Source organism: Aspergillus brunneoviolaceus (genome assembly GCF_003184695.1).
Source record: "Aspergillus brunneoviolaceus CBS 621.78 unplaced genomic scaffold BO95scaffold_76, whole genome shotgun sequence".
Taxonomy (NCBI): domain Eukaryota; kingdom Fungi; phylum Ascomycota; class Eurotiomycetes; order Eurotiales; family Aspergillaceae; genus Aspergillus; species Aspergillus brunneoviolaceus.
This window is the reverse complement of record NW_020290806.1, coordinates 141,600-162,258: the sequence shown is the minus strand read 5'-3', so window position 1 is coordinate 162,258 and position 20,659 is coordinate 141,600. Positions and strand designations below refer to the sequence as shown.

General features: G+C 52.6%; 8 protein-coding genes across 8 annotated transcripts; 3 read left to right on the top strand and 5 right to left on the bottom strand.

The window, feature by feature from the left end:
- Positions 1–379: 379 nt before the first annotated feature.
- On the top strand, positions 380–2,437 carry spp2 (spliceosome ATPase-activating subunit SPP2). The gene has a single exon (XM_025587477.1). It carries the CDS (start codon positions 611–613, stop codon positions 2,249–2,251), a length of 1,641 nt encoding a protein of 546 aa, XP_025438168.1. The 5' UTR covers positions 380–610; the 3' UTR covers positions 2,252–2,437.
- On the bottom strand, positions 2,361–5,629 carry BO95DRAFT_485371 (U3 snoRNA-associated protein UTP13). Its single transcript, XM_025590397.1, has 3 exons — positions 5,368–5,629; positions 5,285–5,312; positions 2,361–5,227 (listed from the first exon to the last, which is right to left on the bottom strand). The coding sequence occupies exons 1-3, from the start codon at positions 5,539–5,541 to the stop codon at positions 2,505–2,507; spliced, it is 2,925 nt and encodes a 974-aa protein (XP_025438167.1). The 5' UTR covers positions 5,542–5,629; the 3' UTR covers positions 2,361–2,504.
- A 208-nt stretch (positions 5,630–5,837) lies between these two features.
- On the top strand, positions 5,838–8,908 carry BO95DRAFT_446804 (uncharacterized protein). The gene is made up of 4 exons (XM_025587476.1): positions 5,838–6,001; positions 6,302–6,667; positions 6,733–6,968; positions 7,020–8,908. Exons 1-4 carry the CDS (start codon positions 5,966–5,968, stop codon positions 8,842–8,844), a joined length of 2,463 nt encoding a protein of 820 aa, XP_025438166.1. The 5' UTR covers positions 5,838–5,965; the 3' UTR covers positions 8,845–8,908.
- Positions 8,909–9,093: 185 nt separating this feature from the next.
- Positions 9,094–11,184, bottom strand: BO95DRAFT_446802 (ubiquitin carboxyl-terminal hydrolase family protein). Its single transcript, XM_025587475.1, has 2 exons — positions 10,504–11,184; positions 9,094–10,431 (listed from the first exon to the last, which is right to left on the bottom strand). Exons 1-2 carry the CDS (start codon positions 11,159–11,161, stop codon positions 9,230–9,232), a joined length of 1,860 nt encoding a protein of 619 aa, XP_025438165.1. The 5' UTR covers positions 11,162–11,184; the 3' UTR covers positions 9,094–9,229.
- Positions 11,185–11,352: 168 nt separating this feature from the next.
- Positions 11,353–12,448, bottom strand: pre1 (proteasome core particle subunit beta 4). Its single transcript, XM_025587474.1, has 5 exons — positions 12,399–12,448; positions 12,187–12,344; positions 11,864–12,113; positions 11,675–11,798; positions 11,353–11,608 (listed from the first exon to the last, which is right to left on the bottom strand). Coding segments are annotated over exons 1-5 (612 nt in total). The 5' UTR covers positions 12,401–12,448; the 3' UTR covers positions 11,353–11,530.
- Positions 12,449–12,709: 261 nt separating this feature from the next.
- BO95DRAFT_485368 (ribosomal RNA-processing protein RRP9) lies at positions 12,710–14,703 on the top strand. Its single transcript, XM_025590396.1, has 2 exons — positions 12,710–13,140; positions 13,197–14,703. The coding sequence occupies exons 1-2, from the start codon at positions 12,769–12,771 to the stop codon at positions 14,697–14,699; spliced, it is 1,875 nt and encodes a 624-aa protein (XP_025438163.1). The 5' UTR covers positions 12,710–12,768; the 3' UTR covers positions 14,700–14,703.
- Positions 14,704–15,076: 373 nt separating this feature from the next.
- Positions 15,077–16,987, bottom strand: BO95DRAFT_422345 (uncharacterized protein; the record flags this gene model as incomplete). Its single annotated transcript, XM_025584592.1, has 4 exons — positions 16,530–16,987; positions 16,355–16,474; positions 16,204–16,296; positions 15,077–16,159 (listed from the first exon to the last, which is right to left on the bottom strand). The coding sequence occupies exons 1-4, from the start codon at positions 16,620–16,622 to the stop codon at positions 15,077–15,079; spliced, it is 1,389 nt and encodes a 462-aa protein (XP_025438162.1). The 5' UTR covers positions 16,623–16,987.
- Positions 16,988–17,659: 672 nt separating this feature from the next.
- BO95DRAFT_372762 (uncharacterized protein) lies at positions 17,660–18,897 on the bottom strand (the record flags this gene model as incomplete). Its single annotated transcript, XM_025583017.1, has 3 exons — positions 17,660–18,103; positions 18,156–18,519; positions 18,572–18,897. The coding sequence occupies 3 exons, from the start codon at positions 18,895–18,897 to the stop codon at positions 17,660–17,662; spliced, it is 1,134 nt and encodes a 377-aa protein (XP_025438161.1).
- Positions 18,898–20,659: the final 1,762 nt, after the last annotated feature.

Genomic DNA, 20,659 nt, shown 5'->3' with positions numbered 1-20,659 from the left:
GAGCTCCATTTTTTTCTGGGAAGGATGTCTCTTATCTTTGTTCCGGGGGCCTTACTGCATTATCTAAATTTCTCTGCGCTTTTGTACTACATGTATTGATAGGACGGATACAAAAGGGGGCGGCGAGGATATAACTTGGAAGGCCAATTGGAATGGACGGGCTCAAAAGAAATAATGAACCACGATTGTACGATTACTGCTCAGCTTGTTGATTCCATGAGGTTTAATTTTTCCCTTTTGGGGATTGCTGTAAGATCTGGTCAGGTTCCCTCACAAAGAAGGTCCATGTAAGCGCGCGTCTAGCCCCGAGCCTCCGATTTTGCCACCGCCTCGGCCTTGCATATTACGCAAGTGAGCTTTCCCAACACTAGAACTTGCCCGACAACATATTGAAATCAACTCTCCAGACAATTCCTAGTTCAAACTCTGTAGAGAGCATAGCTAGGTCTTGGTTCAATCCAGCGCCAATTCGCATTCTACCTCAAATGGAGTGAACGGTAGCTCTTGTACCCATCCAAGACACCACGAACACACTGCTACTCAAACACTCACAGCTTCTTTGAACTCTTTGCCCCCTACCAAAAAAGCACGGAGTGTAAAGACAAGCACCATGTCTTCCTCCGATCCCCCGCCAAGCGGCAGCACACCAAAGCCCTTCTCCCTCTCCCTGGGCAAAGAAAGTCCCAACGGCGACAGCGGCAACCCTCCCAAGAAACCGACCACCTTCAACCTCAAATCCACCAAGCCTACCGATCCTTCTTCTTCGTCAAGTACGCGCTCCCTCCCTCTCGCCGCGCGCGGTGGTCGCCCCACACCCCGAAAACTTCACCATGACGACGACTCGGACGACGACGAAGACGCTGCTCCCGCCCATGAGGAAGTCACGGGCTTCGATACGGTCACGGGCGGCGCCATCTCCGCCGCCGACGCGGCCGCCAACCAGCCGCTGGTGATCCCGGTGACGAGTACCAATAATTGGCGGGATCGGCCGGGAATCAGTCGTCGAGCAGCGCCGGCGCAACAGCGGGGTACGAAGAACCTGCTGCCGAAGGAGGTACAGGCTATCCGGGAGGCGCAGAGACGCGGGGAGATCGCCGGGACGACGTTCGAGACGGAGGGGCCGAGCACGGCCTATGGGCTGAGTTTTGCGGCGGCGAAGAAACAGGATCTAGATGGGGACCAGGAAATGGAGGATGTCGGGCCTCAGAAAGCGGCGGATGAGGAGAGGGATAGGGCGGCTCCCATGACGCAGGATGAGATCGCGTTGCAGGCGCTCATCCGGGAGAGCAAAGGCGAGACTGCTGAAGGGGGTCGGTCAGATCTGGTGATTGAGGCTGCTGCTGCTGGTTCTGCTACCGGGGAATTCGGCGAGACGAGTTCGTTCCGCGCGGATATTGCCTCGCGACCCGAGTCGGCGACGCTGGATCAGTATAATGCGATCCCTGTGGAGGAGTTCGGCGCGGCGCTATTGAGGGGAATGGGCTGGAAGGAAGGGCAGGCTGTTGGTAAGGGGAAGTATGGGGGTGCGACGGCGAATCAGGGCAATAAAGCGCGAGTCCCGGAGCGAAGGCCGGGGTTTCTGGGAATCGGAGCCAAGGATGTTTCCGGGGGTAAAGGCGCAGAGGCGGAATTGGGCGCGTGGGGAAAGGCGGCCATGCGCAAAGGGTCGCGCAAGGCCGGCCAGGAAGGGGGGACGAATACGGAGGGTGTCTATATGCCCGTCATGATGCGGAATACGAAGACGGGCGAGTTTATCACCGAGGAGGAACTGTCGACCATGAAGAAGGAGGCGAAGAAACAGACCGATGATGACGAGTGGAAGGCACGGCGAGATCGCAATCTGGAGAGGAGCAGCAGGCGCGATCGGGATGATCGTCCCAGAGAGAGTGATCGCGACTCCCGGCGGAGGGATTACGATGACGGCAGGCGCAAGAATGGGTCGTCGACGAGAGATCGGAGTCGGTCGTCCAGTGATCAGCATTCGAGAAGACGCAGATATGAGGATGACGGCAGTGATAGCCGTGATGATCGCTATTACCGAGAGAGAGACAGAGACAGAAATCGCGACTCTCGCCGGGACCGGGACAGGGACCGCGAAAGAGACCGCGACAGGAGCCACCGATCTCGCGACGACGACTGCTACAGTTCGAGGTACTCCTCGTCGAATACTTCAAGCAGACATCGCGATCGCGATCGAGACCGCGACAGTGACCGCGACTCACATCGGAGACGAAGGTATGACGACCGGTGAAAGGTATTTCAGAGTCGACCTACGTGTATAGTCATGGATATAGCCTCTTCTTCTCTGAAGATGTCGCATTAACACCTAAATGAACATAACTTTTTACACCGCCGATTTTCCCTCCCAAGAAAGATCATTGAGCAAGACAGCAAGGACTCCGCTCATAGCGCCAGTGTATCACAATAATTCCAAAAGCAGATTATCTTTTGTCTATCTATACATGTTTCTCATTCATGACCGGGGGATCCGTGACCCTGTGTTTTCACGACCCCAGCATGACAACATCCTTCTCGGACTCGTTGGAATTCTCCTCCAAGGAGCCGGCGAAGAAGTCGTACGTACTCGCGGCGCCCAATCCACCCAATCCCACGCCGCCATCCATCTCTGCTAGCACCCACTCCACGAGATAGCTCTCGTCGGTGAGCTCCTCAATCCGCCGGTAGTGGCGGTCCGTGTAGGCAGCCAGAGCCTGCAGGATTTCCTTCAACCCTGCACTAGCGCGGCTATCGCTGCGTCGCTTTGCCTTGGCTGATGCAAGCTCAACGAATGTTGAGGCAGGGTAGGACCGGAAAAGAGCGAACAGAATCCGTTGCGCCACTCTAGATGTGCGTGCATTCGTGTTCCAATCACGGACGCGGAGAAGAAGGGTGCGGAGGTTGTCGGGGTCAAGGGTTTGGAGGACCTCGTCAATGGAGGCGTTGCCAGTGAGGCTGTTCTCATTCTGGAGATCCTTTGCCTCGTCTGAGTTCGGGTCATCGGCAGCGTCGATGGCGGAAGTGAAGAGGGAGAGGAGACGACCAGGGTGGTTCAGCTGAAGCGCCAATGTGATGGCTTCGCGATAAGCACCGGCCCGGATGTAGTTCTGTAGCTGCTGATCCTGTTCGATACGAGCCGAGTTGGCATTCACGGCGGCCGTGTAAGTGGCAGAAGTGGTATCGGTCCAGAATGTGACCGTGGAGTCGGCAGAGCCGGAGACAAGACCATAGGGAGAGGAGGTTCTGAATGTGGTAGGGGACGGAACATCTTCGCGGGAGCCGGAGGGAGTCGGGCTGGCAAGCGCCCAGACGCGATCCTCGTGGTTGTCCAGAGTAGTCTCAAGCTCGCCTGAGTAAGGGGACCAGATCTTAACCAAGCCATCGGCCGCAGCCGAGGCCACCAAAGGTCGCAGTTGTGCGGCGGCCGTGTTGGGTGCCAGCGCAGATTCTTCTTCCTCGTCCTCGTTTTCTTCCTGGTGGGACAGATCCGAAGGCGGGAGCCAGATTACCTTAAGCACACTATTCGTGTGGCCTTCGAAGGTGAGGAGACAACTGTAGTCTGCCAGACTCCAGATCTTGATGGTTTTGTCACCCGAGCCTGTGGCGATCAAGCCTCTGTTGGTGCTAGTGCCGCTGTCGGAGTTGAGGATAGGAGTGCCGCGAGGGGCAAACCGCGCCGACCAGACACCTCGCTTGTGTCCGCGCAGGATACCCACCGTGGTGCCATCCTCGGTCGACCAGATCTTAACAGTACGATCCTGGGAGGCAGATGCGAACAGCGTCGCGGAGGGGTTGACATCCAAAGCATTGATATCTTTTTCGTGTGCTTTCCGGGTATACACGGCCTTGGGATGATGGGGCTTGGAAGAGCTCAGCGGAGGCAATTTGCCGATATCCCAGCGCTTGATGGTCCGGTCTTGAGAACCCGTAAGCAAGAAAGCAGGAGGATGGTTCAGAGGATCATTGTAGGCAGGGGTGTTGGCGGGAGGTGGGACTCGGGGGAAACTAATAGCACCCAATGATTCGGCATGACCGGTGAAGACTGCAAAGCACGTATATGACGAAGACTTGGGGTCGAGACGCCAGAGACGTGCGGTGTTATCCTTTGCACCAGTGACCAGCCAGTGACCAGACCAGTCTACATCAAGACAGATGATAATGTCGTCATGGCCCTCGAGATGTGTGATATCAGCACCAAAGTATCCTTCATTATTGGCAGACGGCCTGTCTTCGGATGGCCCAACTGATACGATGCGGATGCTTTCGGTGTTTGTAGCCAGTGCCAGCATCGAACGGTCAGGGCCGACATATGCGAGATCAATAATATCGTCGTCGTTGCCCGAGATGCGCCGGATGATCGGCAAAGGATCGATTGTGGTCCCTGGATTGTAGTTGGACAAGGGCTCCAGAGAGTAAAACCGGATGGTCTGGTCAGCATGAACTGTCAATGCAGATGTCATGCCAGGAGAATATTGAATCGCCACAACGGCCTCATATTCAGAGGCAGGTTCTTGTTCCGCAGTGACCTCGCCTCCACGATTGCAGTCCCACACACGCAAGCGACCATTTTCACCCGCAACCAGACACAAACCACTATCGGCGACAAAGCAGGAGGCCTCCACACTTTCGAGGACCGGAATGATCCTCCGCGTCTTGAAAGTCCGCATGTCCCACACAATCACAGTCTTATCACGGCTAGCCGAAAGCAAGGCATTCTCCGATGGCGAATATGAGAGGCTGCGCACAACCGAAACATGAGACTCGAGCGACGCGATAGGCTTCCTCTTGTTCAAATCCCACACGCAAACCTTACCCTCCTCATCTCCGGAGGCAAGCCGGAAAACTCCCGTTGAATCCTCTGCGGTCTCGTCGTCATCTGAGTCGTTTGATTGATTCTTGTTCTTCCTCTTACTCGAGGACGATTTGTTCGGAAAGTCTGGCGCCTGGAAGAAGCACAGGGCTGAGATGACACCTCCATGGCCATGGAAGGTATGTGTGATAAAACCGCCCCGAATATCCCAGACCTTAATCGAGCCATCTGCGGCGCCAGTCGCCAGTAAGGTACCAGTAGGATCGATTGCAGTCGTCACAACAGGTGCTGTGTGAGGTTTGAGACTTCTGGCTAATTTCGCGTCAATCGTACGTGTGGATTCGTCGAGAGGTGACAGAGAGTAGATTCGCATGGACATGGACCGCGAGCACATAACAACATGTGAGGCCGATGGGGAGACTAAGCACAGTTAGGAAGACCGAACAGTAAATCACTCGAGGCCAGAGGGTTGCATACTAGCTAAGCTTGTGATAATTTCGCCATCCTGAATATGTCCATATAAGCGGCTTGCAAACACAGCGGTGATGTAGAGTACTTACGCCTTCCAGACTAGCGACCTGGTCTCCAGTCTCCAGGTCAATGACGAGAGCATCTTCACTGATGCATGTCACCAGGAAACGGCCACTGGCATCGAGCGCAGTGCTTCCTCCGGTGTAGATAGGACGAAGTGTGCGAGACGCCTCGAAGGTCGTCTTCACCACGGCTTTAGACATGATATGTGAAACTATTCAGCGATTGAAAGCCGAGAATCTATCGCGCCATGCTAGATCCAATAGGATCCACGTCAACAAGATATTCTGCGGTTGCTGGACGCCGCTCAACTCGCCGTCGCACCGGAAACTTCTGATCTTTTTTCGAGATGTTTGCCTTGTTTGTCTTTCTTACCTGCCTGTGGATCCCCGATCCCCGCTAGCCCAAGTTGTAAGCGCTGGAGCCGCACCAACCGCCCACGTGCCTGCCGCTTTCCTTTCTGGGAATGATAGTCATCTTCCGCCCATCGACCAGCATAGTACATCATTCAAGACCATCCAACCGTCCATCATCCTAGTCAAACCAGACGGCACTTGACTTCATTCCGTCTGTAGAGGAATGGCTTCGCGAATCTTTCAGGGCCAACACTAACAAGGTGCTCACGCGATGGGGCGCCGAGCGTACCTGAATCGACTGGCTTTGGTATGCTCCACCTTCTTGTTCCGTTTCCATATACAGTACTCAGAGCTGTAACCCTACATGAGCAGCCTCTATCATGGTTCATTGTTCATCGTGAGAAGTACTCTCATCACTACAATCATGTTCTTGATGCAGAGCAATCACGGTGGCATCATGTGTGATCTCAAACTTAGCCTCTTCCTGCCCTTCAACTGCCTGTCCACACATCTATGTACCCTATGAATTTCTTGCTTGGCGCTCTTATACTTTACACTGGCAATCCCCACATCTCTATCTGAAGCATATTGTTAACACTTCAAATAGGGGCGGTCACCCTACGAGGCTCCTGATCGTTCCACAGGCTCCGCAGCAAACCCTGAACCTGCTCCTCACAGGAGAGTATCGGCTCTGCATGCGGATGACTATGTCCAGCATTATGATGAGAGGGGCCATCCCATTAATCCAGAGTCCAAGTATTTTGGCAGAGAGCTAAGAAGAGCCAAGAATGACGTCCTATCCACGATGGGAATTGTTGTCAGTGAAGAGGGCAACATGGGCGGCCCTACTGAACAACAGAAGATTGACATGATCGCGGCTGAGAATGACTATGGCTTGGTCATGGCTACTCTAGACCAGATCTCGGTCTTTCTTGGCTCCTGGTGGACTTCCTCCTTGATGGGCCGGATACTGGTAACTATCTCTGAACCTGCGACTAGAAGAAATGATGAACAAAATCAACCTAACCACTTAACCAGACCTTCAAAAGTTACACGCATGTTCCCTTGCTCAGTATGATACATCTAGAGCGTACGAAGCACGGCATAATGGGATTTTACTTTGCAGGTATCCCAGCTTGGGCAGTCTCAACATGCTTATCCTTTCTCCGACATCATCCGCTGGATCGCTTGATTGCGGCCTGCCAAGATCTATTCCCGAATGATAACGTGCTGTCAAGGCTTGTACGAGCCACTTTGAACATATTACACTCGGCGTGAGTACTTTGTGCGGTCTGGTCTTTATCACTAGCTAAAAGCGCATGCAGAACTCGAGGAAGCCTACTTGTCCTAGCTATACAAACTTACATGTACTCCCTGTTACAGTCACTTCACCTCGTTCATCCTTACTCTCTAGTAGGGCTAAGGGCTCTTCTGCCTTTCGGTGAACATGCTCCGATGCAACTTCCCATGTTACCAAATGACCTCTCGCCTCGTTCTATGGTCGGGTTCTTGACAAATATCCTAAAAACACCCTCACTTCTTGTTTACATATATGTGTACCTACGCCCAGTCGTCGAGATCAGGCTCTATCGCCTGGTTCGACGAAGGCTGCCGAAGCCCGTCTATGCAGACGATCTTTCGGTCAAAGTGGCCTACGATAATGACCTTATTGACTGGATGATGCCAGCTCTTGGTCGTCGAGCCGATGAAGAGAATCGTCGCAGCAACCTTACATTCATGGAAGACTTGGCCTACGAAGCCAACTTCTTTCGCACGTGGATTCTATCTTGGTTTGGCTTTAAGACACAACTGATAGGGTCAAGCCCGGAACATACGTCAGAAACGCTTCGTCGTAGAGCACAGATAGAATCAGGATCATCAGGCGCGCAGCTGTCACGCGATGAGCGCCAAACACAAATCGCTCCGCAGAGCAGACAAGAATTCGACACTGAACAAGTGCAGCGGACTGCCGCTCCTCGATCTTCCGTTCCTGGCGGCACTGTAACTTCAGATGCCATCTTCAACGAGACTCAGGTGCTTTCGAATGAAGAGAACAGAATGTCTCTGTCTCCAACAGAAATGAGCAGCGGTGATTATGCGGACATGGCGCCATTGAGACGGGCGATGGCCTTACCCCTAGAGGAAGATCAGAATAATCGGGCCTTGCCGCGCGGCGATCATGCTGCTGAGGCTCCGAGAATGTCGCGGTCGAGTACGCTTTTTTCCCGTCCCTCATCGTCTGCTACTTCTTCTCCAGCTTCGCCCCTCGTGCGTGCGTCGCTGATACATCAGAATTCGGACGTCATCACGATGCAGCTAGAAGTGTTAGGGAACCGTCATGAGCGCAACGCTAGTACAGAAGAACCGAGGGCCAGCAACGACCCTGGCCAGCCACACTCAAACGGAGGGCCTATCAATAATCAGGCGATCTCAAATCTGCTTGACGATCTGCTGGCGAATCAGGGCATGAATCTAGCCACCATTGTCAACACAGATGCTCTAAACAGCGATGGACTTTCTAACATGACCCAAGGCATATCTCCAGGATCTGTCGACACAACACCGGTATCTGCGGAGAACCCTCAAGTACAAAGTTCGGGGGCAAATACACGCCCTATCGGAATTCCTACAACGAACCTTCAGAATGCATTGCCAGATAGCACAGGGACACCGGATCAGACCGATATGCCCCAGAGACTACCTGAAGTCACTCAGACCTCTGCGAATAATGTCAGCTCTGGAGCTCCTCCGATTGCTTCTGATGGCCGAGCACCACAAACTTCAATAACCGACCCTCATCCTATCGCCCATCGAGTCACAATTCTATCATCTCATCCCATTGATTCTCTAGCCTCTCACCTAGCTTCTCTAATCACGACTTTGATGTTCATTCCTCTCGAATCTCTTTATCTCCGCTCACTTGCATCTTCTTATCTATCAGCTACAGATGCTCCCGCTGCTCTTCGGTCAGATGTTCACAGCATGGGACTCTGGGCTAGTGGTGGTTCGCGATCCAGTACACTCATGTATTTTGGCAAAGTTGCATTGATGATGGGAGTACAAACGGCCGTGAATGCTAGTGTGTGGGGCATCATCTCCGGTGCTGCCATCAGAATTGGGAGAAAGTATTGCGGTTGGGGATCATTATAAGCAAATGTAATATAGTTAATATCGCCAATTCTCATGGCCAAATTACTGTCATGCTTGAAGGGGGCTTGCCTTTTGATCCACAATCTTATGTATGTGCGAATCCACACAGGCACATACGCCAGCTGTCGGAAGTTGATGCAATTTCTAATATTCCGGTATAACCAGATGTCCTCCATTGAGGCATTACGAGGATCGAGGAAAGATCTCCCTGACAGATACAAGACACCAACTGATACGAGTAGTAGGTTTGGACGATTTCTTTCATAATGATCATAAGAACTTAATTATACAGGATTTTGATCAGCATGTGTGTACCAACCCTGAGTGCGGGACATCCAAGCACACGCACAGCTAGCCAAATCCAGGAGAACCCTTATCCTGCGGTTCACTTGGCCGCAGCTTTTCCCTTGCCGTTCGCTTTCCCAGGAACCTTACGACGCTCCCATACCATCAGGTATCCCTCCTTGGTGAACAAGGTCTCACTTTCCGCCTTTTTGACGAACAGATCCTGGATCTCCAGCCACTCGGGCCCCCGCTGCTCGCCGGCATGTTCCTTTTGGATGCGGCCATTCTCCGCGGCCATGGCCTTATCGTGGAGTTGTACAAGCCAGGAGACCTTCTCGCTGCCCGCGCCTGCGCCGCTCGATGACGACGACCCACCACCACCGCCGCCACTGCCACTTCCACCTCTCGCTGCGTTGACACCCTTGTCCGCTGCAGCTTCCTCGTGAGCCCCCGGTGCGGCCACGGTGGGGTCGAGGATGATGTTGGCGACGAGATCGTAAAGGATGGGTTCGCTGTGCGGCCAGATGGCGGGGTTGGGTTCGACGTAAGGCGACATATCGAGGGAGCGCGGCGAGGGGAAGGTGACGATGGTGGGGTTGCGCTCGGAGACAAACCGGTTCTTGCTGAAGCGTTTGATGTGGAAGAAGAGGTAGGGGGGTAACGGGTGGAGGAGGCGGTGGCGGACGCGATGGGCCAGCTTCTCCGAGGCGGTGATGCCGTTGTACTTGTTCAGGAGGGTGGTCAGGGGCACCTGGGGGATGATGGATTCGCGGTTGGAGGATTGGAAGAGGGGGGTCGGGGGCAGGTCGAGGGTGAGGATGAGGAAGGGGGTAGTCTGGCTGTTGATCGTGCCGGATTCGGTGAAGACCAGGCGCGCGTTCTGGGTGTCGGAGTGGGCGGTGATGGCTTGGCTCTCGATGCGGAGATGACCCTGAAAGGCCGCGTGGACGACACTCGTGGGCGTCTTGGTGGGCTTCTTGGAGCCGCCGAGGGACAGGTGGAGGTTGTTGAGGAACCAGGACAGGAACTCCACCGGGTCGGATTGCTGGGTCAGCGTGAACCGCTTCGACGAGCGTAGCGCGATCTCCTGTAGGAGCTCGTGCGGGGACACATGCGACCGGAAGGCCTTGTGGTTCCACAGTTTGCGCACCAGCGTGCTGAACCGCACGGCGAGTTGGGGGGTGCCTGGTTGGGAGAAGTCGTGCAGTAGGAAATAGTTCCGGATGGGGAAGACATGCGCAAGCAGTTGGACCACGACGTTGAGGTAATCGTTGGCTTTGATATTATTCATGCCAACAAACCCTGGGGCACAGTATTGTCAGCTTGTTTCTCCTTCTGATGTTGGAAGCTGGTGTTGCAAGGGACGCTTCTTACCAGGCCTGTAGCGATTACCTGCAAGGTCGAACGCATCATGAACCTCTTTATCTAATTTGGCCACCTCTTCCTTGTTGTAGTGCGGGTCGACAACGTATTTGATGTCGTCCAAGCTCTTGTTCTTGACCTCGTAGCCTTCGGGGAGAACGTACACCTTCTTGGTTCCCATGTTGATGAAGACATGGTGTCCGACCTCGAGCGCATGGAAATAGGCATGCGACTTCGGCCCTCTTCCCTGGAAATATTTGCCGCAGACGAGGCAGGCGTACACGTTGATGTTCGACAAGCTCACGGAGCATTGCTTCTCGAAGTCGAAGTCGAGGATTTCGCGATTGATGGTATCGAGGTAGAGATCGCTGTAACCCTCCAGGGGCGCACTTTGACGTTTCGGGGCTGCGATGGCCGGCCTGTCATCATCGGTATCGGCATCAGAAGAGTTGTTGGCTCCCAGGTCCTGCGCCGCCTCCTCCAGTTCCTCTCCTTCCTGCTCGGCAGCTGCGAGTATGTCCTGGCCATTGGCTCGGCGAAGCGGCAGAGCTTCACGGCGCGGATCGTCTTCGGGCAGGTCGCCATCTTCCACGCGCGCCTTCTTCGAGGCAGGCGAGCCCAAAGAGATTTCCTCCTCTTCTAGCGACAGTTCCGCTTGTCTTTTCGACATCATGACTGAGTATACGACGGAAATTCGACAGGAAACATGCGGCGTTGCGGGATTGATACTGTGAGGACGCGATAGGAACCAGTCGATGCAAACACGTCAAACAGCGTCATGCGGCAGGCGATTGCAACAGCATCACCGCTCGATCTGAAGCTAACTTAACATCATCAACACTCTAGACGCGGATTGCACAATGCATTTCACTATTCGAAAAGTCGTTGTTATAAGTCTCTACCTCAGCTAAATCATGGGCAAGACTAGTTCGTCCTGGTCAAACTCATGGGAAATATCCTGCCATGCCGACCGATCCTCTTAGAAAACCAAGTCCCGTAAACCGAAAACATAAGACAATCATTGGTATGATACAACACATTAGGCACTCTTGACAACCCTGTTATTATCAACTTCTACCTCCCGCACGCCGTCCTTGGTTATCACCTTGACAAGGACCTAGAAGCTGTCAGTAAACCCGGAATCATATTGCGGTTCGATTGCAGAATATAGCTTGTCACATACCCCCTTGTAGTCGATTGGTAGTCGGCGCTTCAGCTCGTCCGTGCACATTTCCAATAGCTTCAGACCTTCATCGAGGGAGATGTCGGGATGGTGGTGTTTATCGAGGGTGGACAAGCAGTAGTATCTGAAGCATCTTAGCACAGGCCTCGGCGAAGAGTGACAGACTGTCTGTATCACGTCCAAACTTACTGGGCATAGCCGTGAGCTGCGTAAGGTACCGACGCCACGGAGGCCAGGTAGTCGATCCAGTACAAATGGGGCTTCTGAGTGATTGGATCCATTCCGCCCAGCAGAAGGTTGACTGTGTAGGGATTCCGGGATCTCAAGCTCCGCGCGAGCTCGCCTCGGACGAAATTGGCGACCGCATTCGGACCTAGTTCGGTGTCGTTGCGCATGGTGTATAGCTGAATGTTGGCTTGGATGTATTCGGCGAATTGGACTAGCGATTCGTACGGTTAGCTGCAAGAGCCGACCTTGAGAGTGGCTTGTTGGTCAAGCCGCAGGGAACCCACCAGTGTCTCCGGCCTCTCCGGAGAAGGCCATCAGATTGTGCTTGTTCAACTGTCTTGTCTTATCGTCTTCAGCTTTGATGATGGTAGGACCGCGCATGATAGCTTTGGAAGCCGCCAGAATGACGAAGTCCTTGCCAGTGATGCCGAGTAGTACCTCCCTGTAAGCAGATTAGTCGACAAGAATCTCTCAATGTGGGCAACATAGAACGTACATAGCTGCAGTCTTTATTCTAGGGTATGACAAAAGAAGAGAAAATAAGAGGGAAGGGAAGGCAAAGTGATGTATAGATGTGGGGAGAGGAAGATGATGATTAGGACCTCATCGCTGGCCGCGCGGAGCTTTGACTGCCTGGAGCTGCGGCTACGAGGGCCCAGCTGCCTGAGGCCGGAGCTGCCCTCTTGCTAAGTCAGCATTTAGGCGTTACGTTGATGCGGCCTCCGCCTGCACAGACCACCGGCAGAAAAAAAGTGAGCAAGCGAGTATCTGCGTTGGGTCGGAGTGTCTACTGTCAGTTCACGTGTGGTCTGCTTAATTTTACGCCACTCTTTTCTCATTCAAAGTCAAGCCACTTACTCTGGGCAATGTCCTCTTTCTTCACAGTCCCCGCTTCCCAGCGGAAAAGAAAGAGAGAAGATCGCGCCGCTGCCCCGGCGTCGAAGAAACGAGGCGTCGATGCGAAGGGAGATGCAACCGGAAGAAGTGGCGGCAAACGCAGGGATCAGGATGAGGAATCGATCTCGGGGAGCGATATAGATGAGGATAACCTCAGCGTTGCTTCTGGTGTGTCAGATGACAGTGGATCGGAATCCGACGAAGGCGAGACCGCCGCCGACCGGAGATTAAAGCTTGCGGAGCGCTACCTGGAGAATGTCCGAGATGAAGTGGATGACATTGGTTTTGATGCGGCTGAGATCGATCGCGATTTGATTGCGGAGAGATTAAAGGAGGATGTGGTACGTATCGCTATCCTTGTCTTCCATCTGCTCAATGGAGCTCACACTCGGGCCAGGACGAGTTCAAAGGACGCATCTACCGCCAGATTGCATCAGACCTCGCCTTTTCGAAAGCTTCGCATACATTTTTCCGAGCAGATACACAGTCGACCACTTCGATCGCAGTTCACGCGCCCTACGTCTATACCGTGTCAAAGGATCGGACCTTGATTAAGTGGGAGCTTGCCGCACCCACTTCCGCAACTGCGCTGCCCTCAACAACCGGAGATTCCAAGCGTCGCCCACGTCCACAGAGAAAGAAGCCCAAGCAAGTGAAGTATGTGCGGGGCTTGCGGAAGGTTGCTGAGACTGGCGAGGAGCATGGCCACACCAAGAGCATCTTGTCTGTTGCTGTATCACCGTCCGGAAAGTTCGTGGCAACTGGTGGTGAAGACAACAAATTGATCGTCTGGGATGCGGAGACCCTGACTCCCTTGAAGACCTTCACACAGCACCGCGACTCAATCAGCAGTCTCGCCTTTGCCCGCCACATATCCACCATGAGTTCCGGAGAACAGCTGTTCACCGGCTCAAATGACCGAACCATTAAGACCTGGTCTCTAAGCACTGCTGGTCATGCCTACGTTGAGACGCTGTTCGGTCATCAGGACCATGTCACTGGCGTTGCCGCCATGACGATCGATCAATGTATCAGTGTTGGGGCACGCGATCGCACAGCGAGATTATGGAAGGTCATCGAGGAACAACAGCTGATTTTCCGCGGCGGATCTAAGAGTGCTTCTTACCAGGAAAGCAACATCGACTGCGTGGCACCTCTACCTCCGAACCACTTTGTCACCGGCTCGGACTCGGGCTCCCTCTCACTTTGGTCTGTTCACAAGAAAAAGCCCCTCTTCACGATTCCGCTCGCCCACGGCCTCGATCCCTTACCTCCCCTGGACGAGCTCTCCGCCGAAGTCGACCAAGCCACGGCTGCCCACAACTCCCGCCATCTCCGCCGCATGCCTCGCTGGATTACGGCTCTGGCCACAGTGCCCGGCACGGACATTGTGCTTAGTGGTAGCTGGGATGGATTCATTCGCGCATGGAAGATTTCAAGCGATAAGAGGACGATCGTTCCCTTGGGCCCCGTTGGAGGCGTGTCGAAGATGTCCCTAGCTCCCGATACGCCTTCCGAGCAACTCCGACAAACGCTCGAATTCGACACACCCAGCGCCTCGGACCGCATGGATGTGGAAGGTGCACCGACTCAACTGACCACCGGCGCCCCCGACGAAGAAGAGCCGCTCGTCAAGGGCGTCATCAACGGCCTTGCCGTGTTCGAACGCCGGGTCGAAACCGCCAAACCCGGCCAGGTCCCAACAGAGTCCAAGTCCAAGACGACGACGTCCTCGGAGCCGGAAGCTCGCGGCCTGTGCATTGTGGCAGCCGTGGGCAAGGAACACCGTCTGGGACGCTGGAAGTGTTTCACCAATAATTTCCACGAAGGTCCCTCGGCTGAGGGCCGCAATGGGGCTGTCGTATTCGAGGTTCCGTTCATCGGTGACAAGCTCAATTGAGAAGACAAGAAGCATCACCAAGGGATTTTTTTGTTTTGAAATGAATCATTGTGAACACGGCGTATGTGTGTCTATCTCATCTTCTTTCTTCCATGTGTATTACTATTCCCGGGCCCCGTGGTCTTTGCATATCCTCATATTCTTCTGGTTCAAAAGTTTCTTCTGCTCTTCGCATCCGGAAGATCTCCTATTGTCTTCCCTGCTCATTGTTCTCCTTTGCTCCTAGGTGTGCTGCGGATCTGCCGGAAATGTACTGTACATATACCAGGTTTTTCGTGAATAGACGAAATACACTTTAAAGTTCCCCGAGCAAGTTATAGACTACGGAAGGGACTGTGATGCACCAGGATGCGGAAGGAATTGCCATAAGACTCGGGCTAGCAGTTTCCTCGTTCTCTTCTAGTCCTCCTCGTAGGTCTTACAGGGCCTTCGTCTTCTGAGGAAGAGGCGATGTATATTGCATTCGCCTCGGAGTTGGCAGGAGGGTTCTGAGTACGGCGAAAGGCGCCCGACGTTGTCCTAGGCGCCGCATCAGCCGATCGAGAAGCCCTGGTGGACTGCTCTGGCTCGGGAGTAGGAGAATCCGATGGCACGCGATATGCTGGCACTCGATTCCGCCGGCTACTGCTAATAGCAGGTCTGATAGGCTCATCATCATCGTCATCATCGTTGTCTTCCGAGTTTTCCGAGTCTTCTGAATCATGTGAGTCCTCATCTTCTTCGCTGCTACCGTCTTCGCTCCCATCCAGCATCTCGTCAGGCGTACCGCTATTTAGAACCTCGGATCGTGTAATTGAGTATTCATGATGCCCGACAACTGTAGACCGGTCAGACTCAGAATAGTCGCCATGGTCATGTTCTAAGTCGTCGTCAATAAATGAATCCATATCCGCATCGTCATCTTCATCGTCCATTTCACTATCTTCGATTCCCGAAGAAGGGCCTGCAGTCCAATCGCCGTAGGGCCAATATCCGCCGGGTTGCCGATACAATGCGTCGTGAAGACCTGGCGGCAAAGTTTGAAGGGTTGTGTATATCTCATCGAAGTCATAATCTTCATCATATTCTCCGAACCCGTCCTCAATGTCATCGTCCATGTAGTCGGTCATCTCTTCGGACCCTTCCATGTCGCTATAATATGTGCTCGTTATCGAGTCGCGATCTCGTTGGTAACCGCAGTGTATACATTCATCGTCCTCCAACTCCCATGCACAGTGCGGACAACGTAATATGTTATCATCGTCATCCATGATGGGCTGACTAATTTTCGGCTTGTTGAAAGTTCCCCGAAACAGACCCCCTTCCTTAGGGTCTGCATTCTGTCTGTCCTTTTCTAACCGCTCTGCTTCCTCGTTGTGATGGCGCTGGTGCTCGTCTGTGGTCTCGCCCTTGTCGAGTAGTTCGGGCTGGCTCGTGAACATTTGAACAACGGCTCTAACCTTTGAAGTGTGAGATCGAGCCTTTTTCTTCTTCACTTGGCTAAGGATGAGTCAGGGTGTCTTACCAAGTAAGCAGGTGCAGGCTGCGCCTTCACTGGGGCCCGACAGTCAGGGCATGTTTTGTTGTGTCGTCCACCAACGAACCATGAGGTCAAGCACTACAATGCGCTGTCAGACGCCGTGCGAATAGCTATGCCAAACATATGGGGAGCTTACACTGTAACAAAATGTATGCCCGCAAGCCAAAGTATAGGGTTCATAGAGCGGCCGGATGCAAACGCCGCATTGTATGAGGGACCGAATGCTGTCGACATGACCTTGTAAAGTTTGGAAGAGCTATTAACACGATGTTAGCAATGTATAATTCGAGATGTCCGCGTAAGTCGCTCACCCCCGACGCGTTGTCTCCCGTGTTTATCGCGGGCGCATTTGTGTTATCGGCACCATTGTTCGAGACGGCAGCCCCGGCAGCAGCTTGGGCCATTTTTTCGATATTTGCTTTTGCGCAGCCCGATGAAGATGTATATGAGGTAAACGTAAGACCGTATATCAAAGTGCGCGAAGCTCTTGGAAGTGGATGATATGAGAAAGAGGTCCTGTTGTTTAGGAAAGGGTGAGAGATAAGTATGGACTTTTCAGGTACGCGAGACGATCGCCGACATCACTGGAGGGAGGGAGACAGGCAACTATGGCAGGAGTAAAATAGCCCCCCATCAAGTGGGTTTAAGCCAGAAATTCGAAGAGGAAGCAACCCCGTAATTATGAGCTAAATGTGACCTGGGCGACCTCGAAACGCAGCTCTCGAGAGATAAAGAAGAGAGATGAGAGGAGGAGAGGAAGCAAAGCTCGGCACTCATACCGGTAGGATTAGTTTTTTGGGGGGGGGAAGAGAGACTTCCTTATTCCTGCCTGAGGAACACCGATCACATTCACTTTTGTCTTGGCCGGTCGGAAGTTCCGCGCGCAAACCGAACAAACACATCAAAATCAACATCATCTTTTCCCCCTCCCTAACGGCCCGAACTAATGGAACGGTTTAATTGTGGAGATCCAACTGGATGGGATCCATTCTATCGACCGGAATAGCTTCCCCTATCATGGGGAGCATTTAGCGCCGAGTTCGATCCGGGCGTCAGTATCCTGTTAGCGCCGGTTATCTTCGTGAGATGGAGACAACCTTCTCGATCTCTTAGAATGCTTTGGTTACCAAGCTTATCGCGCGGGACAATTCCCCTCCCTAAGACATGATGTTCCCTGACATAAAACCCGAAACCACTATTATCTTCTACTTTCGTGGTCGAAAACCGATTCAGGTCAATGTCTATGAAAAGCATGGGCCTAACTAACAAATGTCTGGCGCGCATCCCTAATTCATTACGACATGATAAGATTGGCCCAACGGCAACCCTTGGCTCGCTTAACAAATCGAAAGCACCATACGACAACCTCATATTGGCCGATGGGGAAGTAAAAGAACAATTTAGTACCGCTTCATTCATCCACGTGAATCGCTGCTCGGATCTACTCCACAGCAGCAAAGCTTCGTTTTTTGGAACGCCGCTGCTTGAGATCTTCTGATACCAGGTGGCTATCGTCAGTAACACCTTTGATAACTTTATTATCTTCAACAATCTCCTTGTCCATGTGCTCCAAGAACGCGATCTGTTCTCGAATAAACTGCTTCAATAGGCGCGTGTCGAAAGGTCTGGTCGCTCTTTTCTGATCACGCATGAATCGGTTGGCATCTCGCAGGCGCTCTTCGAGGATCTCAAAGCGGTACTCCGCGAACTGGTGGTACAAGTCGCCAAGCTTAGAGATTGGACGTACTGTTGTAAGTACAGTGTCGTCTTTGGTGGCTGAAGCGCGAGGCCGAAAAGAGGTGACCATGGAAATGCGCTCAGTTGTTCCCAAAGCACGGAGTGCCTGATGCTCGATATAGCGCCCCTGAAGAATGACGGCAGATCCCTAAAAGACGCTGTAAGCCTGCTACCACTTGGATCAAGCCCTTCAGACTTACCATCTGTGGTCCTCGGACCTTCACCACTTCGCCGTCACCTTTTCTCAAAGCTGTCTCGCCGCCAATCATGTTTGTACAGTCAGAAAGCATAGTCACGCAGACAAAAGGATAACTGTCTGTATGCCAATCAACGATCGGGTCTTCGTCCTCCCAAGGACAGCCGGCCACGCCTTCGTCTGCTTGTCGAGTCGTCTTCTCCATGACCGCTTTGAGAGCTTCATTCTTCTCCTGCTCGCTGTGAACGGAGATATTGACGTGGCCAATCTCGAAGTCCATGGCGGGAATGAGATCAACACCGGCAATTTTTGAGATGATTGCCAGCGTCTCCGGATTTTTCCAGGCATCATAGATGAACGGGGCGCATCTATGCAACAACATCAGCTATGCTCAAAGGTGCTCGGTCCTGGGTTACACACTCTGCCGCATATCCTCGCAGCTGGCACTGAGCAAGATCGCTCGAGTACTTATGCTTCATGAAGACTTCATCGCTGAGAACCTCTTCTCGCATTTTTTGGATGGCCTCTACAGAGAACAATGGGAAAGGCTCGGAGACTCCCACGGGAGAAACACCTCGGCTGTCCGAATAGCCGAGCTCTTTCATGCTGTACACTTTGGAAGGAGCGGTGTGATCCAGATGCTTGGAAGGGTCAAAGGCAACCTTTCCTGTTGACGAAGTCTTTTGGTGGCTGACTTCTGTCTCTATGGGCTGGATTGGCCCTGCCAGAATTGGCGCTGGTGTCATGGTGTAGGTCTCCACAGACGCCATTGGTCTACAACTGTGAGGTTCTCAGGTCAGAAGCGAATCCAAGATATTTGCCATATGCTATGGATTGGCGGCGGCGACATACCTTTATATGTCGAATATGGACTTGGATCAGGCCGCAGATGGATCCGGATAATAGAGTCAAATAGAGAGGTATACAAAAGATGGAGCTGCCTGAGGGAATGGCCAGGGTAAGTTGGGAGGGGCTTCAAAGGTCATTATTTATAACCATGTCCGAGGTAAGTGGCAAGCTCTAACCAGTCCATCTTGAGGCTTCGCTGGATGACTGTGACAATACCGTATGTGACAAACAAAACAGCTTCTTCAGGCTCCACCAGCCGGACAGAGTTTGTAGTACTGGATCACCATGCAATCGTCTTTGACATCCACGGTCTTGAGGACTATGGCGCGCTTGCCAGCCTCAATCGCTCAACGTGTGTTTGCAAGGCAGGTTTTTGTGGATAGACCAGTCTATGGAAACTATTCCTATGTTGGGTTTGGCACAAAAGATGCATGCTCCACCATGTCATCTTTCTGAGGTAATGGACATCTCGTCGATTGGGCCGAATGCTTCTCCCTTAGAGCAACATGTGGAACTGGAAAAGCAGAGTGAAGAACTCATTATCTCTCCATAAGCTCTGTGACCCAGCTCTGTGACCAGGTCACTAGCGCTATGGTAGAGCATGGCAACAAACCTTTTAGGAAGTCCGGACCAGGCCCACGCAGACTTCTGCAACATACTTCGAGGCCAGTAAGTCTCTTTCATTGCGAAGTGGGCCAGTCACCAAAGCCTTCCTTGCAGCTATGAAACCTGGGCAAGAGTTTTGAATAGCGATCACCGCGATCGGTCGGGCATCAAGGGACCTATTGGATTTGTTAACGGTTTCTAGTGGGGGGAGTGAAGGGAGAAATTCCGAAGCTTCTCTGCCAAGTCTGGCTGCTGAAAGGACTTTTTGACCCGATTTGGGATTTGGTGTCGTGTCGTGGCTAGTAAGCTATCAGATCGAATGCATGGAATGGTTATCTGTGCTGCTGCCGATAACACAAACCCCTCTCTCTCTCTTGCCCCTACGCAACGCTAGCTATGACAACCGATTCGCCGCCCTTACGCTGTTCACACAACATGCATGAATTATTCTGTTTTTCTGTTCAACCTCTCGTGTCCCGTATTACCGGTCGGCTATTGCTCCTACCTTTTGAAAAGATTAATATGCACTTGACGGGACTGTTGATGCCGATTTCAGTCTATTCTTAGTCCCATTACCCACTACTTTGTCCCCGCCTATACTTTAATACGGAAGTGGAGCTTCCATCTAACAGGACTGTTTCAAGGACTTTTTTCATTCGTATGACATAATCGCTTCAAACTGATGAAGTACTCTGATGGCGCAGGAGGACCTAAGGTAGTCTTTTCATGTTACGTCGCCAATGGTACGCTTGACCAGAACGATGAAAAGATGAGCCAAACCCAAAGTCAGCGCACAAGTGATACAGGACCGAACTCAAGCAAGCCTGTCCCATAACTTATCTGGGAAAGAGAAAGAAGCGCACATGATCAATGCAGAGTAAGGCGGGGTAGAAATATCCATTCTGTGATGTTTGTCACATCGAAGGAGGTACTGTATTCAAAGCTCGGCTTCTCAGCCGGGCAGATACACATCAGTACAACAACACTGCTGTACTCTCACAAAGAAATGGGGCAAATTGAATGATCTGTCCTGTTGAAATAGAGGCGTTTCCG

What these genes read in the sequence shown, in the direction of transcription:
- spp2 (XM_025587477.1), top strand. Translation starts at nt 611, where the DNA reads ATGTCTTCCTCCGATCCCCCGCCAAGCGGCAGCACACCAAAGCCCTTC.
- BO95DRAFT_485371 (XM_025590397.1), bottom strand. Translation starts at nt 5,541, where the DNA reads ATGTCTAAAGCCGTGGTGAAGACGACCTTCGAGGCGTCTCGCACACTT. An exon ending in AGGTCGCTAGTCTGGAAGGC is followed by an intron (nt 5,313 to 5,367) that starts GTAAGTACTCTA and finishes GGACATATTCAG; the next exon opens with GATGGCGAAATTATCACAAG. An exon ending in AATTATCACAAGCTTAGCTA is followed by an intron (nt 5,228 to 5,284) that starts GTATGCAACCCT and finishes AACTGTGCTTAG; the next exon opens with TCTCCCCATCGGCCTCACAT.
- BO95DRAFT_446804 (XM_025587476.1), top strand. Translation starts at nt 5,966, where the DNA reads ATGGGGCGCCGAGCGTACCTGAATCGACTGGCTTTG. An exon ending in CCTTGATGGGCCGGATACTG is followed by an intron (nt 6,668 to 6,732) that starts GTAACTATCTCT and finishes CCACTTAACCAG; the next exon opens with ACCTTCAAAAGTTACACGCA. An exon ending in TTGAACATATTACACTCGGC is followed by an intron (nt 6,969 to 7,019) that starts GTGAGTACTTTG and finishes AAGCGCATGCAG; the next exon opens with AACTCGAGGAAGCCTACTTG.
- BO95DRAFT_446802 (XM_025587475.1), bottom strand. Translation starts at nt 11,161, where the DNA reads ATGTCGAAAAGACAAGCGGAACTGTCGCTAGAAGAGGAGGAAATCTCT. An exon ending in AGGTAATCGCTACAGGCCTG is followed by an intron (nt 10,432 to 10,503) that starts GTAAGAAGCGTC and finishes ACTGTGCCCCAG; the next exon opens with GGTTTGTTGGCATGAATAAT.
- pre1 (XM_025587474.1), bottom strand. An exon ending in GCAGCTCACGGCTATGCCCA is followed by an intron (nt 11,799 to 11,863) that starts GTAAGTTTGGAC and finishes AAGATGCTTCAG; the next exon opens with ATACTACTGCTTGTCCACCC. An exon ending in TACCAATCGACTACAAGGGG is followed by an intron (nt 11,609 to 11,674) that starts GTATGTGACAAG and finishes GACAGCTTCTAG; the next exon opens with GTCCTTGTCAAGGTGATAAC.
- BO95DRAFT_485368 (XM_025590396.1), top strand. Translation starts at nt 12,769, where the DNA reads ATGTCCTCTTTCTTCACAGTCCCCGCTTCCCAGCGGAAAAGAAAGAGA. An exon ending in AGAGATTAAAGGAGGATGTG is followed by an intron (nt 13,141 to 13,196) that starts GTACGTATCGCT and finishes CACTCGGGCCAG; the next exon opens with GACGAGTTCAAAGGACGCAT.